The sequence below is a fragment of the Salmo salar genome, chromosome 02 (assembly GCF_965601325.2).
Source record: "Salmo salar chromosome 02, fSalSal1, whole genome shotgun sequence".
NCBI lineage: Eukaryota > Metazoa > Chordata > Actinopteri > Salmoniformes > Salmonidae > Salmo > Salmo salar.
Window position 1 is genome coordinate 34,500,413 of NC_138292.1, and position 18,002 is coordinate 34,518,414.

General features: G+C 42.1%; 1 protein-coding gene across 1 annotated transcript in view; it reads left to right on the plus strand.

Annotated features, from left to right (window-relative positions):
• Positions 1–2,676: 2,676 nt before the first annotated feature.
• Positions 2,677–18,002, plus strand: part of LOC106581260 (ribosome biogenesis protein BMS1 homolog) — a 39,631-nt gene continuing 24,305 nt past the window's right edge. The window contains exons 1-7 of the mRNA XM_014163214.3: positions 2,677–2,828; positions 11,014–11,205; positions 11,559–11,749; positions 15,308–15,387; positions 15,820–16,008; positions 17,191–17,333; positions 17,630–17,751. Of these exons, the coding sequence (XP_014018689.2) occupies positions 11,024–11,205; positions 11,559–11,749; positions 15,308–15,387; positions 15,820–16,008; positions 17,191–17,333; positions 17,630–17,751 (907 nt within the window). The 5' untranslated portion in view covers positions 2,677–2,828; positions 11,014–11,023. The remainder of the gene's footprint in view (positions 2,829–11,013; positions 11,206–11,558; positions 11,750–15,307; positions 15,388–15,819; positions 16,009–17,190; positions 17,334–17,629; positions 17,752–18,002) is intronic.

Sequence of the window (18,002 nt, forward strand, 5' to 3'; positions counted from 1 at the left end):
CTATTGATGTAGAAAATTGCCTATTTTTTTTACTTTTGTGTTGGCTCCCACACGTGTGGGTTCGTGCTCTCTGATTGGCTCAAAGTCAAGTTGTTGGGGCCTATTCTACAAGTAGAAACCGTAGGTTTGTCGCTACCGGGGCGATTCGCAGCAGGTACCGCTTTTGTTGTAGCAAGAGAAGGAAGAGCCTGTACCACTGCGATAAATACCTATCGTCAGTGAGATTATAGGTGTGTTTAATGGTTTAAGGATTAAGGGTACTCCCAAAACATAAAGAATACACTAGGCTATTTAGGCTATATAACACCTCAAATGGCTCCCATTTCTGCCAAACACAATGCAACATGTGATCGATAGTAACTGTCATTAAAATGTGATTGATAGGGTCTCTAATCAATAGGGTTCAAATCCAGGTCGCATTACAACTTTTGTGCTATCTTCAATTGCTGTCATCTGGCTACTGGAAATGTATCAAAAAGGTTTACAACAAGTTGATATGATTTGTGAATCTTATTCAACTTTAATCTAATGAATTCTACATACAAGTGAGGTCAGTAAATATAAAGAATACATATGCACATATATCTGTGCATTTTCCAAATCAGTTTCACAAACCCATATTGTCATTGTTCTGTTCCAATAAATAACTAATAGCCACCTAAAACAAGTTTGCCCTCATTTTATATCACAATTATTATAGTTTGTATTAATAACAATTGCACTACCTGGGTGAGATTCAGTAAAACATTTTTTAAACGATCTTAATTCCTGAATGTGTTTTATAAATGTATTGTTTATGACATTGACTTATTTGCCATTGTGCATATGTGACTCACCACCTGGACTTGGTCTTATGTAGCAAAATTTGAAATTGTGTTTTTTACATTGGTTAAAAGTAGAGACTCAGAGCTACAAAATTGTATATCATATACTGCATTTGAGGAACAATGGGAAAGTAATTCTGCTTTGAAAGTTGATCCACTTGTAAACTCACTTTTGAGAAAATGGCCATTGAATTTTTTTGGTATCTAGTGAAGAGTTCTTATTTGTCTACACCCATTCAGCATCGTTCACACCCATCTAGTTTCGCTCTCGGAGAGCACACTTGATGCTCTGGCCGATGATTTGTTTACCTATGGATGACATGAAAAAAGCCTAACCAGCTCTGCTGGCAACAATTTCATTAAGCTTTTTTACAGCCCTTTACATATTCAACGGGTGTTGTACACACGTCACGTAGCAAGCAGTTGCTAATCAACAGATAGTTTGTTGATAGTATGACATAGTATTCGGACTATCCAAGTGTTTGTGTTTCTGTCTATTCGTGGTATTACATACTTAACATGTGAACTGTCCTCAGTGAATTGTATGTATTTACTGTATTAACTGTTTTTCAATGTTTGATACTTTATACTGTTTGTCTTGTATACTTGTGATTCATTCATCCTTTACCTTTTGTCTGTATGTTTGTTTTGTTTGTTATCTCTTTGTACTGTTTGAAGTGTGCATCTATCATCCCTCTCTCTCTGGGGGATGCCGGATACAACAGTCCCTCAGTGTTGGAGTAAGACACGACAGGCTCCTGAGGGCACTAGCTCTCCAGGTGCTTTGCCAGAAGCTCGATTGTGGAATGTTGCCCAGGAGTTCTCGTTCTGCTCCCAGGGCGAGGGCCAGGCCTTCCACTACTCACCTACATCTGGATTTCTTCATCCCCAGTACGCCCATGGTGGACTCCAGTCCGCTCGTGCTAGCAGCACCTTCGACCCGTATTCCAGTTGCCCTACCACACTGGACTCAGCCTGCTGGGACATAGGAGTTGAGAACCCCTATCCCACACACCAGGGTTTCCTCTACAGGGAAGTCTCAGATGAGTACTCAAGTCCCTCAGGAGGCTCTTTCATGCTATGCAAGAAGCCCCACTACCTGAACTGTCTTCCCAGTGTGTGGAAGACATCTTTGGGCAGATGTAGATGGAGCAGACAGAGTTCAGTGGAAGGACCAGTAAACACCCCTGCCATATTCTAAGTCTTCAATGGTGAGGGTTGCCAACACTCCAGGTTTGAATAGTGAGAAGTAGTTCTATTCGGGACTGTTTCAATTAAGCAAATAATGAACATTTTAATTATGTCAATGGACTTATAATCAATCCCAAAATGAGTTTGGCAACATATAGGCAGACCTGAATGTATTAGCCATGTAGAATAAGACTGTACAATAGGACTGTTGCATGAATGAACATAGCTGCTGCGCTGTTATGTAGGAGGTACGTTACTACTATAATATAGGGTTAATCTATTTATTTTTAAACATGTATTTAACCAGGCGAGTCAATTAGGACCATGGGACCCATGTATTTACTGGTTATAAATGGTGAATAATATAAGTAGAATAATAGATTGACAATTAATTTTACATAATTATCACAATTTATTGTATTTATTCCAAATAAACACCTACTTTATTTATTATCTCATAATTGACAGTGAAATAGGACAACCATACCATACCTGCAGTAATTTGAGTCAAGTGTGCCGGTAAGTAGCACCCATCTAATTTAGGAGAAAGCTTTTAGCCTTTAAATCACTCTTCCTTCGATTTGATAGATACACTTTTGCAGAGATTAGACTACAACCAAAAACGGCGGAACGTTTTAGGAGGCGGAACGTTTAAATTGGTGTGATATTTCCTAGACGCCTGGAAATACATCACTTCCGGATTTGCAGTTCGCACGAGACAGTTGGAAACACGTTTGTTTTGCACCTCTTATTAAACACATTTCCTTCATTAACTGACTGGAAATCAAGTCGTTGGAAGTAACTATCGCACAGGTAATGTGGTTTTATTTCTCCCTGCCTTCGTAGTTGCAATTAGCTTTGTACCTCAACCAGAGACCTGGTCTCAGAGCATTTATTATTCTGTATGTAAATCCGACACAAAAATATAAAATCAACTGATGCAACTATTTTACTGAGTTACAGTTCATATAAGGAAATCAGTCAATTGAAATAATTTCATTAGACCCTAATGATGGTTTCACGTTACTGGACAGGGGCGCAGGCATGGGTGGGCGGGGCTTGGGATAGCGTAGGCCCACCCACTGGGGAGCTAGGCCCAGCCAATCAGAATAAGTTGTAACCCACAAAAAGGCTTTATTACAGACAGAAATACTTCTCAGTTTCATCAGCTGTCTGGGTGGCTCGTCTCAGACGATCCCGCAGGTGAAGAAGCCGTGTGTGGAGGTCCAGGGCTGGCGTGGTCTCACGTGGTCTGAGGCTGGTTGGACATACTGCCAAATTCTCTAAAACTACGTTGGAGGCGGCTTATGGTAGAGAAATTAACATTAAATTGTCTGGCAACAGCTCGAGTTGATGTTGCTGCAGCATTGTGTTATGACAAAACTGCACATTTAAGAGTGGTGGCCTTTTATTGTCCCCAGTGTTTTTGTTCAGTATATGATGTGTTACATTTCATATGTATTAATTTGTGAATATCCATCATCCATTTCGTATGATATATTACAAATTACAATTCGTATTATAGCTTACAAATTTGCTAAACTTACAACCTTCTAGGTTAAGGTTAGGAGTTAGGTTAACATTCAAAGTACCGTAATTTCCGGACTATTAAGCGCACCTGAATATAAGCCGCACCCACTGAATTTAATTTTTTATTTTTTTTTGAACATAAATAAGCCGCACATGTCTATAAGCCGCAGGTGCCTACCGGTATATTGAAACAAACTTTACACAGGCTTTAACGAAACACGGCTTGTAACAAAAATAAATAGGCTTTAACGAAACACGGCTTGTAACAAAAATAAATAGGCTTTAACGAAACACGGCTTGTAACAAAAATAAATAGGCTTTAACGAAACACAGCTTGTAACAAAAAATTAAAAATTAGCAGTAAACAGTAGCCTACCAAGAAAGTCATTGCTCCAGACCAAGCTCCCGTGCAGCAGCTCTATTTTCTTTTAAAACAGCCAGATCAATCGCTTTCAACTTGAAAGCTGCATCATATGCATTTCTCCGTGTCTTTGCCATGATGAGGGTGACAAAATGACTACTGTAATCAGAATGATGGGAAGTTTGAGCGCGCTCGATTTAATCTAACAGTAAACAAAAAAGTTGTTTGACCTTAACCCGTTCGGCAATTTCATTGGTCTAATGAAAGCTTCATGCCGCCAAAAAACTGAGCACGTCACAGAATGTTTTTTTAATTTATTTTTTTATTTTAAAGCGGGAAAAATCCATATGTTAGCCGCGTCATTGTTTAAGCCGCGAGGTTCAAAGCGTGGGAAAAAAGTAGCGGCTTATAGTCCGGAAATTACGGTAGCTAAAAAGTATTAAGTAGTTGAAAAATTGCTAAAATGCTAAAGTTGTCCATGATGAAGATTTGGTATCTATGGGTGAGCCTTAAGTAGACTGGAACTGCCCAATTTATTCACCAGCTTTGCCTCAACTCCTTGATGGTTAGTTAGTAAGGGACCTAAAGTCTCCTCCTGCCAATTCTCTTCCTACGCCTCACGGTCCGAGTAGCTCTACGCTTCATGCGGACTGGGCGAGTGGTTGATTGTCTACATCTGGGCATGATAATTGTTAGACCCACTGAGGAGTTGTACCTGCGCTTTTATAGGCTTTGCCTTGGTTGCGAAATGATGTCATAATGGCATTGACATGATGCAATAGTAACCATGCCATTCCAAACACAACTGGGGAAATAGACAAAAGGTCCTATTTTAAACAAAGTACAGCTTATAACGGCTTAATATACAGTATACATAAAGGCTTCACAAGCACTACATAAATACTTCACAAATGATCTATAAGCATGCCATACTCTATAAATGGTGTATAAACATATATTGCGTTATGTTACTTTTAGCATTTCACCCTTTAGTAGGAATGGTTATGTCACACTTTACACACCAGTTATAGAGTATGACATGCTTATAGATGATTTGTGAAGCATTTATATAGTGCTTATGAAGACTTTTGTATGCTATATAAAGTCTTTATAAGTTGTGCTTCGTATAAAGCGGGACCCAAAAATACAACTCAATACTAGGAAAATGTTTGATGTTTGGTATACTCGGTGTAAAGTGGACAATACCATGTGGGAGGACGGCACACTTCTTTTGAGCCTAAAAGGAAGAAAAGCGTCCCAACATTGTAGGAGGAGATCCTCCCTCAGCTTAAAATCCTAAGTGTATTATAATACAGATGTAGACATTCGTCTTGTCCTATATCTATGTGCCAATATCTTATGACATACAGTACACCTGGATATAACGACAGATGTGTCTATTTCATTTCCATGGAGCCTTAGTTCAATATCCTGTACGATGGAGGCAGTCTTTTACTCAGCTATGTGCCAGTATCATATGACACATACCACGCCTGGATATATCCACAGGTGTGTGCTGGTCCTATTCTGTGTAGGTCTAAATGTAACTCCCATTCTTCCAAAGCCTTTATGACCGAGACATGAGGTTTTGAGATGATGATTCACCTCCCAGTCGGTGATCTTTCGGTCAGACAGCCTCCTGCTAGATTTTTTTCTGAGGTGTAATAATACGATAATTACAACATGACCTAAAAGCTCCTCTTCTCACAAATCTCCCTCCTTCATTCACTCATTCCCTCTATCCTCATCTCTTCTCCTCTCTTCCCACATCCCCCTCCCTAGTCCCTTTACTTATACTCCCTCTATCCTGCTCTCTTTTCCTCTTCTCTACTCACCCCTCTATCCTTGCAGGGGTAAATGTAGCCCCGCTAGAAGAAGCATATGCAGAAAGCAGGAGAATCTGTAATTGCTGCAGATGTAAGATGTCTCTGAACCCAGGCATGGGATCTCAGTAGCGAGCCCTAGTCGCTGTGCCCATCGGTGACATTGCTCTCGGTGCTACGATGTGGTACACGCTGCCCAGCGGTGGGTGTCGACCCGTTTCCTGCGCTGCAGACATGAAAGCTCTGCTATTCCTATTTTAGTGTTAAAATAGATTTTTCTCTCTGGTTTTGATGTTGTTTTGTTGTTCCCTATCAAACTTCATACAACAGTAAGCTACTGTTATTGTACCACAGACGTGATCCTGCATGGAACATACAGTACAGTGATCTATAAAGAACTTGTACTATAAGAAATATAAATTCATGCTCAGTGTATAGGCCTAACCTTTCTATGGTGGTGAACTGCCACTGTTTTGTTAAACCATACTGAAGTCTTTACTATAGTGGTGTGTCATTCTACTATGCCTGTGACATGGGAATCATGCATACTTGGATACATCCAGTATAGCCTTTGTATGGAAGTGAACTTCCACAGTTCTGTTAGTGGAACCATGTAGTATGTCAAGTCCTATTAAATCTAGTAGGCTACAGATAAGCAGTAGGCTATATATCCTGTCTACCTGACTGCTCTTGTTCATTGTCTGTCACTTCAGGAGCTGAGAGACTTTAGGGTGGTCTGTTCTCTCAGTATGTTGCAGATCTACTGACCGTGTAAGGTACTCTCACCTGACAGAGCCACATCTCCCCCTGTTGAGGGAAAAGCATACTGCTGCAGTATACACACCATGATAAGCATAACCACTGTTACTGTTAACTTTAAAACACCTCATAACTAGGGCCAGGAGATTTTCCTGATCATGTGACAGGGATGTGAACAGGAAAAACACCAGGCCATACACCATCAAACTGAAACATGACCATTTTCATATCATCAGAGTATTGGATAAATAATGGTACTCCAATGACTGTTGCTCAACAAATGCACACAATAAACTCTCTATGATGTTCAACTAAAGGGTCTTGAAGTCCAAGCAAAGTACTGTACCCATTACCAGGGGTTCTTAAACTTTATTAGCTTGTGACCCAAAAGAGAAATTGACTGTTCTCCCAGGACCCAAATCGTCATCCAACGACCCAAATTAAGAAGAAATTGTGGGTGATTTATAGATGTATTCTCATAACTCACATGCCCAGTGCCCAGTTTGGGTCCCAACCCATAGTTTAAGAAACCCTACATTAGACAAATGTTTTGCCAACATGTTGTGCCATGTTGAGCACTTCTGATAATTTACGCTCTGTTTAATTTTCGGCTGTCTAATGGAAGAATTCCCTGGGCTGGTGTAGTTCACAGAAATTGCATTTTAGTCCCATGAATAATGATAAATGTTTAGTTTGACTAAAAGCTTATGATAGCTCCTGGTTTCTGCTCTCGCAAGCGCCAAAGGAAAGGAAAAATGTCATGCATTTAATTGGCAATCACCAAGAGATATGTCCCTCATGGATATTATGCCCCACCTGCCGACAGATGGCGCTAATATTCCTCTTAAGTTGTTTTTCAACTGCGTCCAATTGGAATCTATGCAGTCGGCTATACACTTGTCATGTCCCCCGGTGACCGGCTCGTACATAAAACATCTTTCATTCAGGCTGCAAGGGCGTCAAATTCCTTCTTACCTAGCTTTAATGGCGAGCCGTTATAAAAATATGCGTACTGTTAAAAAAAAAATAATGTTCCACCACCAAACTAGTTGCTAATGCTACTTCCTGATTTGGAAAAGTGTAGTGTGTTTTGTCGACCTTTGGAAAGTTTACCAACAAATTAGTTTCCATCAGGCCTTTCGTGACTTTTTTAAAAATCCTACATGTACTTTACGTGCATAAAAGGTTGGATGGAAGCCTGGTTAGTGGCATATCCATCCCTGCATTGAGGTATGTTTTCCAACCCATCTCTTGCCGGCTCTGCAGTGTCTAAATCTAACCATGATGGCGTTCCGACTCCAGTGCAACTCGGTGTAAACAAGCGTAATAGTAGTCGGAATCTGCTGGATAGCTGCATAGATTCCAGTTGAACGCAGTTGACAAAAACGATGTAAAAGGAACAATAGTGCTGGTCGGGCTAGAGTTGACAGCAGACTAGAGTTTTTGAAATGAACCTCAGACTCCTTTGTCGCTATGCGTCAATACTTAAATGTACATTCTTAAATGTGTACCTATGTTTGTCCTCTGCGTGCCTTCCTTAGTATTTCAGTCAGTGATTGTATTTGATTAAGGTTTTATTAAAATGTGTGGTTTTCAGCAAAGGCACACAACAGAGGATGCACATGGGTTCATTTAAAAAACTGTAGACTGCTCTCAACTACGTGGAGGAGTTGAGGTACTGGACAACAATTGGCTACAATCTGTATGCCAGATGATGTCATATTTTAATAATACATTTCCATTACTGGGCGTTACAGGTTAGCTTAAACAAAACGTTGCCATTGTCAGATTTTTCTTGACGATACTTTTTTCACCGAATCGAGAACTAAGTCTTTGTCCAGTTGCAGGTGGTTCTCCACAAACCAGAGACTATTCAGAAAGATATTAAATCCATGTTTTGCACTGAGTGAGGTGTTCCCTCGCCATTTTAGCTGCCAGACATCTTGCATTTCACATCTTCGCAGGAACTAGTCTTTTCTATGCGCCGCGGCCACTTGTAGAAGTAGATGGCAGCGCATCACACATTGCGACCAAAACAAAGATGTACACACATGCAAGAGGCATTTCTCACTCGATACAAGACATGGATGTAGTCTCTTTCTGAATATTCTCTGGTTTTCAGAGAACCACCTGTAACCGGACGCAGACATTTCTAAGATACTTTTTTTCACCGAATTGAGAACGAAAAAATTATCGCCAAGAACAGTTACGTTGAAAGATCTATGGCAACGTTTTGTCTGAGCTAACCTGTAACATGCTGACGACGCGAGCGGTGAAAAATAAATGTGCACGTGTTATTCAATCATTGCACCCACACTGCTGGCGGGTGTCTGCGTGGCCATGCGCTAAAATATATCTTGGTTATGTTTCTGATGCTCGACGCGCTGCAAATCCCTCCTCTGCCATCTCCTCATTGGTTTTTAGGAGCATATACCCACAGTGCCATCTCCTCATTGGTTTTTAGGAGCATATACCCACAGTGCCATCTCCTCATTGGTTTTTAGGAGCATATACCCACAGTGCCATCTCCTCATTGGTTTTTAGGAGCATATACACACAGTGCCATCCCCTCATTGGTTTTTAGGAGCATATACCCACAGTGCCATCTCCTCATTGGTTTTTAGGAGCATATACCCACAGTGCCATCTCCTCATTGGTTTTTAGGAGCATATACCCACAGTGCCATCTCCTCATTGGTTTTTAGGAGCATATACCCACAGTGCCATCTCCTCATTGGTTTTTAGGAGCATATACCCACAGTGCCATCTCCTCATTGGTTTTTAGGAGCATATACCCACAGTGCCATCTCCTCATTGGTTTTTAGGAGCATATACCCACAGTGCCATCCCCTCATTGGTTTTTAGGAGCATATACCCACAGTGCCATCTCCTCATTGGTTTTTAGGAGCATATACCCACAGTGCCATCCCCTCATTGGTTTTTAGGAGCATATACCCACAGTGCCATCTCCTCATTGGTTTTTAGGAGCATATACCCACAGTGCCATCCCCTCATTGGTTTTTAGGAGCATATACCCACAGTGCCATCTCCTCATTGGTTTTTAGGAGCATATACCCACAGTGCCATCCCCTCATTGGTTTTTAGGAGCATATACCCACAGTGCCATCTCCTCATTGGTTTTTAGGAGCATATACCCACGTGTCATCTCCTCATTGGTTTTTAGGAGCATATACCCACGTGCCATCCCCTCATTGGTTTTTAGGAGCATATACCCACAGTGCCATCCCCTCATTGGTTTTTAGGAGCATATACCCACAGTGCCATCTCCTCATTGGTTTTTAGGAGCATATACCCACGTGCCATCCCCTCATTGGTTTTTAGGAGCATATACCCACGTTGGTGATTGAAAGATTAACTGAGGTCCACACTCAGTTCATCTTTGTGGTAATGCACCTTAAAGTTGGTTGCCAACCGCCATATAAAGTTCAAAGAAGCCTGAAGGAAGGAGGAGAGATGACGAGAAATGAATTCGGTTTATGGTTTTATCTGTGGATTAATTGTCGGAGTAGAGGACCTTGTGCATTTCGGGTAAAATAACAACCCAATGTTTATATCCCAGGATAAATTAGCTATCAACAGCAAGCTAGCTAAATTGCCGTATATGCTTAATGCTTTTTGACCTGTCCCCAAATTCATATAATTGGTTCAGAGTTTGTTTTGATATTTCAACCAGCGTGTCATGATTAGGTCTGGTGTGGGTGAACAAAATCAATTTGCAGACGCACGCGCGGTTTGGTCAGCATGTAATGCCCAGTAATGGAAACGTATTAAGTTATATCACGTTATCTGGCATACAAACTGTAGCTTACGTTGAAATGAGCTCAAAACTAAATCTGTTTGCATGTTAGCTAGCTAGACATGCAGTTAGTGTATTAACAGGAAGTACAAAAGGAGTCTCCTCAACACTTGTTGATGAGTAAATGTCGTAATACAAACACGAAGACAATTGACGTAATGGTCGTCAATGAGGCAAACAATTTATGATAATGTGGTTACATGTAGTTGATTTGTAGGTAGTGGTGCTCCCAAAACACCCACTAGCTATTTGGGCCGGGACGATACCAGTGTCTCAATCTTTTTTCCATGGCAAAAATCAAAACACAAAGCTGGTCCTTTAAAAACTTGCTGTAAGTACGACCGGGACGATTTTACAATCTATGTTGTGAGCTGTGGAAAATGCTTGTACAATGTGGAGAAACATTGTGTAGCGTAGACCAAGTTGCTGCAGTTATTTTTATATTGTCAGACAAAACCATCACCTCTTACTGATACTTATTTCAGATTTTCATGAGTTGAGTGACCCTGTTGTTACTAGCAAATGCAGTACAACCATTTATGGGCAAGTTTCTTGAGACTGTAGGTAGTTCACTCACATACAGGGAGATAGTTCCAACTGTCTAAATGATTGTTACATGAAGTACCTAATTAAGTGGGATGTGCATAAGGCAAAGCTACATTTGATCCTCCAAGCTTCCGTTTCTGACGTGTGTGTGTGTGATTGTCAGATAGGAGAAGATGGAGGGGAAGGAGCCAAAGAAGGACCAGAAGCGGCACCAGCAGAAGCACAGCGGGCCCAAGGCGGAGAGGAAAAAGAGCAGGAAACAGCTGGGAACCCCAGCCGGAGATGACGAACGCAAGAGGAACCCCAAAGCGTTTGCGGTCCAGTCAGCAGTGCGCATGGCCAAAACCTTCCACAGGTCAGCAGCATTCGTATATACATGCCCCACTATACTATACTACACTACATGAAAAATCATCCCACCATCAACTTTCATGTTTGAGTTTTAATCATTTATTTAGTTTTATTTCACAAGGTTTACATAGTATATTGTTGTCTTTTTAGTTACTGTGACACTAATCTGTGGTTTTACAAGTTCATAGAAATAGCCATAGGAGTGAATGCTGTTAACATGTATCTTGAGTGGTTCAGACAGATCGTCAGACATTGAGATTTAGAAAAGCGGTGTAGAGGCAGCAGCACAACAAGTGCAGACAGACACAGTTCAACATTGTAGGAAACTATAAACACTGTTCTTTCCCCCTCTCCTAGAGCCCAGGACCTAAAGGCCAAGAAACATCACATACCCCTGGTGGACCGCACCCCTTTAGAGCCTCCCCCGATAGTGGTGGTGGTGGTAGGACCCCCCAAGGTGGGCAAGAGTACCCTCATCCGCTGCCTGATCAAGAACTTCACACGGCAGAAACTAGGGGACATCTGCGGGCCTGTGACTATCGTCTCTGGTGAGCTGAGCTTGGATGTTTCTTACTGTATTGAGATCAATTGGGTCGTATTCATTAGTGCAAAGCAATTTGCAACCGAAAAATGAAAACAAGCACTTCTTCTTGGACAAGTTAAGGTAGTCCCTCCCCGTTTTGTCACATTTGCTTCCGTTTAGTTCCTAGTGAATACAACCTTGTGTGACTACAGAGCTGTCATTTAATGTGTTGTGTTTACCTTGCGTGACCACAGAGCTGTCATTTATTGTGTTGTGTTTACCTCGCGTGACCACAGAGCTGTCATTTATTGTGTTGTGTTTACCTTGCGTGACCACAGAGCTGTCATTTATTGTGTTGTGTTTACCTTGCGTGACCACAGAGCTGTCATTTATTGTGCTGTTTACCTTGCGTGACCACAGAGCTGTCATTTAATGTGCTGTTTACCTTGCGTGACCACAGAGCTGTCATTTAATGTGTTGTGTTTACCTTGCGTGACCACAGAGCTGTCATTTATTGTGTTGTGTTTACCTTGCGTGACCACAGAGCTGTCATTTATTGTGTTGTGTTTACCTTGCGTGACCACAGAGCTGTCATTTATTGTGTTGTGTTTACCTTGCGTGACCACAGAGCTGTCATTTATTGTGTTGTGTTTACCTCGCGTGACCACAGAGCTGTCATTTAATGTGTTGTGTTTACCTTGCGTGACCACAGAGCTGTCATTTAATGTGTTGTGTTTACCTCTCGCGTGACCACAGAGCTGTCATTTATTGTGTTGTGTTTACCTTGCGTGACCACAGAGCTGTCATTTATTGTGTTGTGTTTACCTTGCGTGACCACAGAGCTGTCATTTATTGTGTTGTGTTTACCTTGCGTGACCACAGAGCTGTCATTTATTGTGTTGTGTTTACCTTGCGTGACCACAGAGCTGTCATTTAATGTGCTGTTTACCTTGCGTGACCACAGAGCTGTCATTTATTGTGCTGTTTACCTTGCGTGACCACAGAGCTGTCATTTAATGTGCTGTTTACCTTGCGTGACCACAGAGCTGTCATTTAATGTGCTGTTTACCTTGCGTGACCACAGAGCTGTCATTTAATGTGTTGTGTTTACCTTGCGTGACCACAGAGCTGTCATTTATTGTGTTGTGTTTACCTTGCGTGACCACAGAGCTGTCATTTATTGTGTTGTGTTTACCTTGCGTGACCACAGAGCTGTCATTTATTGTGTTGTGTTTACCTTGCGTGACCACAGAGCTGTCATTTATATGTGCTCGTGCTTACCTTGCGTGACCACAGAGCTGTCATTTATTGTGTTGTGTTTACCTTGCGTGACCACAGAGCTGTCATTTATTGTGTTGTGTTTACCTTGCGTGACCACAGAGCTGTCATTTATTGTGTTGTGTTTACCTTGCGTGACCACAGAGCTGTCATTTAATGTGTTGTGTTTACCTTGCGTGACCACAGAGCTGTCATTTATTGTGTTGTGTTTACCTTGCGTGACCACAGAGCTGTCATTTATTGTGTTGTGTTTACCTTGCGTGACCACAGAGCTGTCATTTAATGTGTTGTGTTTACCTTGCGTGACCACAGAGCTGTCATTTATTGTGTTGTGTTTACCTTGCGTGACCACAGAGCTGTCATTTATTGTGTTGTGTTTACCTTGCGTGACCACAGAGCTGTCATTTATTGTGTTGTGTTTACCTTGCGTGACCACAGAGCTGTCATTTATTGTGTTGTGTTTACCTTGCGTGACCACAGAGCTGTCATTTATTGTGTTGTGTTTACCTTGCGTGACCACAGAGCTGTCATTTATTGTGTTGTGTTTACCTTGCGTGACCACAGAGCTGTCATTTATTGTGTTGTGTTTACCTTGCGTGACCACAGAGCTGTCATTTATTGTGTTGTGTTTACCTTGCGTGACCACAGAGCTGTCATTTATTGTGTTGTGTTTACCTTGCGTGACCACAGAGCTGTCATTTATTGTGTTGTGTTTACCTTGCGTGACCACAGAGCTGTCATTTATTGTGTTGTGTTTACCTTGCGTGACCACAGAGCTGTCATTTATTGTGTTGTGTTTACCTTGCGTGACCACAGAGCTGTCATTTATTGTGTTGTGTTTACCTTGCGTGACCACAGAGCTGTCATTTATTGTGTTGTGTTTACCTTGCGTGACCACAGAGCTGTCATTTAATGTGCTGTGTTTACCTTGCGTGACCACAGAGCTGTCATTTATTGTGCTGTTTACCTTGCGTGACCACAGAGCTGTCATTTATTGTGTTGTGTTTACCTTGCGTGACCACAGAGCTGTCATTTATTGTGTTGTGTTTACCTTGCGTGACCACAGAGCTGTCATTTATTGTGCTGTTTACCTTGCGTGACCACAGAGCTGTCATTTAATGTGTTGTGTTTACCTTGCGTGACCACAGAGCTGTCATTTATTGTGTTGTGTTTACCTTGCGTGACCACAGAGCTGTCATTTATTGTGTTGTGTTTACCTTGCGTGACCACAGAGCTGTCATTTATTGTGTTGTGTTTACCTTGCGTGACCACAGAGCTGTCATTTATTGTGTTGTGTTTACCTTGCGTGACCACAGAGCTGTCATTTATTGTGTTGTGTTTACCTTGCGTGACCACAGAGCTGTCATTTATTGTGTTGTGTTTACCTTGCGTGACCACAGAGCTGTCATTTATTGTGTTGTGTTTACCTTGCGTGACCACAGAGCTGTCATTTATTGTGCTGTGTGTACCTTGCGTGACCACAGAGCTGTCATTTATTGTGTTGTGTTTACCTTGCGTGACCACAGAGCTGTCATTTATTGTGTTGTGTTTACCTTGCGTGACCACAGAGCTGTCATTTATTGTGTTGTGTTTACCTTGCGTGACCACAGAGCTGTCATTTATTGTGTTGTGTTTACCTTGCGTGACCACAGAGCTGTCATTTATTGTGCTGTTTACCTTGCGTGACCACAGAGCTGTCATTTAATGTGCTGTGTTTACCTTGCGTGACCACAGAGCTGTCATTTATTGTGCTGTTTACCTTGCGTGACCACAGAGCTGTCATTTAATGTGCTGTTTACCTTGCGTGACCACAGAGCTGTCATTTAATGTGTTGTGTTTACCTTGCGTGACCACAGAGCTGTCATTTATTGTGTTGTGTTTACCTTGCGTGACCACAGAGCTGTCATTTATTGTGTTGTGTTTACCTTGCGTGACCACAGAGCTGTCATTTATTGTGTTGTTTACCTTGCGTGACCACAGAGCTGTCATTTAATGTGTTGTGTTTACCTTGCGTGACCACAGAGCTGTCATTTATTGTGTTGTGTTTACCTTGCGTGACCACAGAGCTGTCATTTATTGTGTTGTGTTTACCTTGCGTGACCACAGAGCTGTCATTTATTGTGTTGTGTTTACCTTGCGTGACCACAGAGCTGTCATTTAATGTGTTGTGTTTACCTTGCGTGACCACAGAGCTGTCATTTATTGTGTTGTGTTTACCTTGCGTGACCACAGAGCTGTAATTTATTGTGTTGTGTTTACCTTGTGTGCTAACGCCGCCACACCACCATCTTCATTTTCCTTTCAGGAAAGAAGAGGCGTCTTACCTTCATCGAGTGTAGCAATGACATCAATACAATGATTGACTTGGCAAAGGTTGCTGACTTGGTAAGTTAATTTGTGTATGGTGGTTAAAGGCAAAATGTCTGAATTTTAAAGGCATTGATGACAAGATAGAATTGTACTACTTATGATATTGGAATACGTACAGTGTCTGTTTTGATGCCTTATTGTTGGCTTTTTAGTATATTTTATCATGCTACAAAAATGCAGTGTTGGCATAAACACTAATGTGTCCTATTCACTATGTAGTGAATAGTGCACTACTTTTGACCTATTCACTATGTAGTGCACTACTTTTGACCAGGGCCCATAGGGCTCTGGTCAAAAGTAGTGCACTATATAGCAAGTAGGGTGCCATTTGAGATGCACATATCTGTGACATTTGAATTGAACCCAGATTTCCCTACCAAACAATAAAAATAGACTTTACGTGATGCTATCAGTGAGCTAAAGACTGACATCCCTGTGGTCCACCAGGTGCTGATGCTCATTGATGCCAGCTTCGGCTTTGAGATGGAGACCTTTGAGTTCCTCAACATCTGCCAGGTGCACGGCTTCCCGCGCATCATGGGCGTGCTCACCCACCTGGACTCGTTCCGCAATAACAAGGCCCTTCGCAAGACCAAGAAGCGGCTCAAGCATCGCTTCTGGACTGAGGTCTACCAGGTCGGCACCGAAATTAGAATGAGAAGCTTTTTATCTTTGGCTTCACACCATAAATTGTATTAGCAATTGTGTGTGTAAGGTTGAGTGAGTCAGTGCAAATAGTCTCTTAAAATGTAGGTGAGTACAGGTAGACGGGTCTGTGCAGGTAGACAGCTTAGGGTTAGCTGTTCAACAGTCTTACGGACTGGAGGTCGAAGCTGTCTCGGAACCTGTTCGTCCGAGACCTGATGCTCAGGTACCGCCTGCCGGAAGGTAGCGGAGAAAGCAGTCCTTGGCTGGAATCCTTGGCGATCTTCTGGACTTCCTCAGAGACCGCCTGGTGTAGATGTCCTGCTGCCTGCATGACTGGGCAGTCTTCACCACCCTCTGTAGAGCCTTGTGGTTCAGGCCGGGTAGTTGCCGTACCAGGCGGTGATGCAGCCAGACAGAATGCTCTCAATGGTGCACCTGTAAAGTTCCCTGAAGATCTGAGGGGCCAAGCCAAACCTCTTCAGCCACCCTGTAGTCTACAATAACCTCCTTGGTTTTGCTGAGGTTGAGGGAGAGGTTATTGTCCTGGCACCACTCTGCCAGGGCTCTAACCACCTCTCTGTAGGCTTTCTCGTCGATCAGCCCTATCACTGTCGTGTCGTCAGCAAACTTGATGATGGAGTTGGTTTGACAGGGTTTTTTTTGAAGTATTTTTATTGGTTTTCACATATATTTTCAAACAGTACAAAGCATGGATAATATCAAAAGCAACAACAACTGAACACCATACTGTAACTAACTATATACAATCTATATATACAATCTATATATACAATCTATAGCTAGCACATTTCATATTTAATTTCTTGGCAAGCGCTGAGATATTTCTGATGTGCTAGATAAACCTTGGAGGTAAATTTGCAGAGTTGGCCAGTCTGTGCCAACCCTTCACATCCCTTTCATACATCCTGCAACTCATATTTGTTCTCTTGTGCTATCGAAGTGACAAGTTGACTTGTGATCTTCTTAGGTTTGTCTTGATAAGATGTTAAAAAAAAAAAGTACACTCTCTGTCACCTTGCACGTTGTAAATGTGTTATAGTTATGAAGGCTAACAATCTCATAAACATGGCATGCGGTCTTTCTCTGAACCTAATCCAACACAAGTCCCTTTCCTGAACAGTGTTCCACGTTCCCTCTTTGTTCCCACAGGGTGCCAAACTCTTCTACCTGTCCGGTATGGTGTACGGAGAGTACCAGACCCAGGAGGTCAAGAACCTGGGCCGCTTCATCTCCGTCATGAAGTTCCGCCCGCTGGTGTGGCAGCAATCTCATCCCTACGTCGTGGCCGACCGGTGAGTGTCCAGACCTTTATAGAGCAATGTGTTTGTAATGGAAAGTAGCTAGAACTGATTCCGAGTAGGGAAAGTGACATGATCCATGCTGTTGAATGGTGCCATATATGGTTATTGTGTGTAACAGAGCTGTTTTCTAATAGAAACAATGTGTATGTTTGGTGCGTGTGTGTGTGTGTTGTGTGCCTGTGAGCAATGGATCCTACTACCCTGCTTCCATTTTCACTCTGTTTTCAAATGTTCTTGTTGAACTGTACCCCTTCACTGTTCCTCGATCACATTCACCATCTACACAGCATGGAGGATTTGACGGACCCCGAGATGGTGAGGGTGGACCCCAAGTGTGATCGTACTGTGTCTCTCTATGGCTACCTGAGGGGGACATACTTGAAGAATAAAGGCCAGGTCCATATTCCTGGTAAGTATGCTCATTGGGTTAAGAGCAAATAAGAATCTGAGCCCTTTTTAGGAACACTGACTTGTGGAGAAGAGATGGATTTAATACTGCATCAATACTCTCAAATCTAGTACATATTGACATGCACTATTCACATTCACCAATGTATTTTGCAAATAAACATAGCATGTGGTTACTGCGATGGTGTTTTTGGAAAATGTTTCACTCCTACACAGTTGTACAAAAGTGGGGTTTTGAAAACATTGATTCAG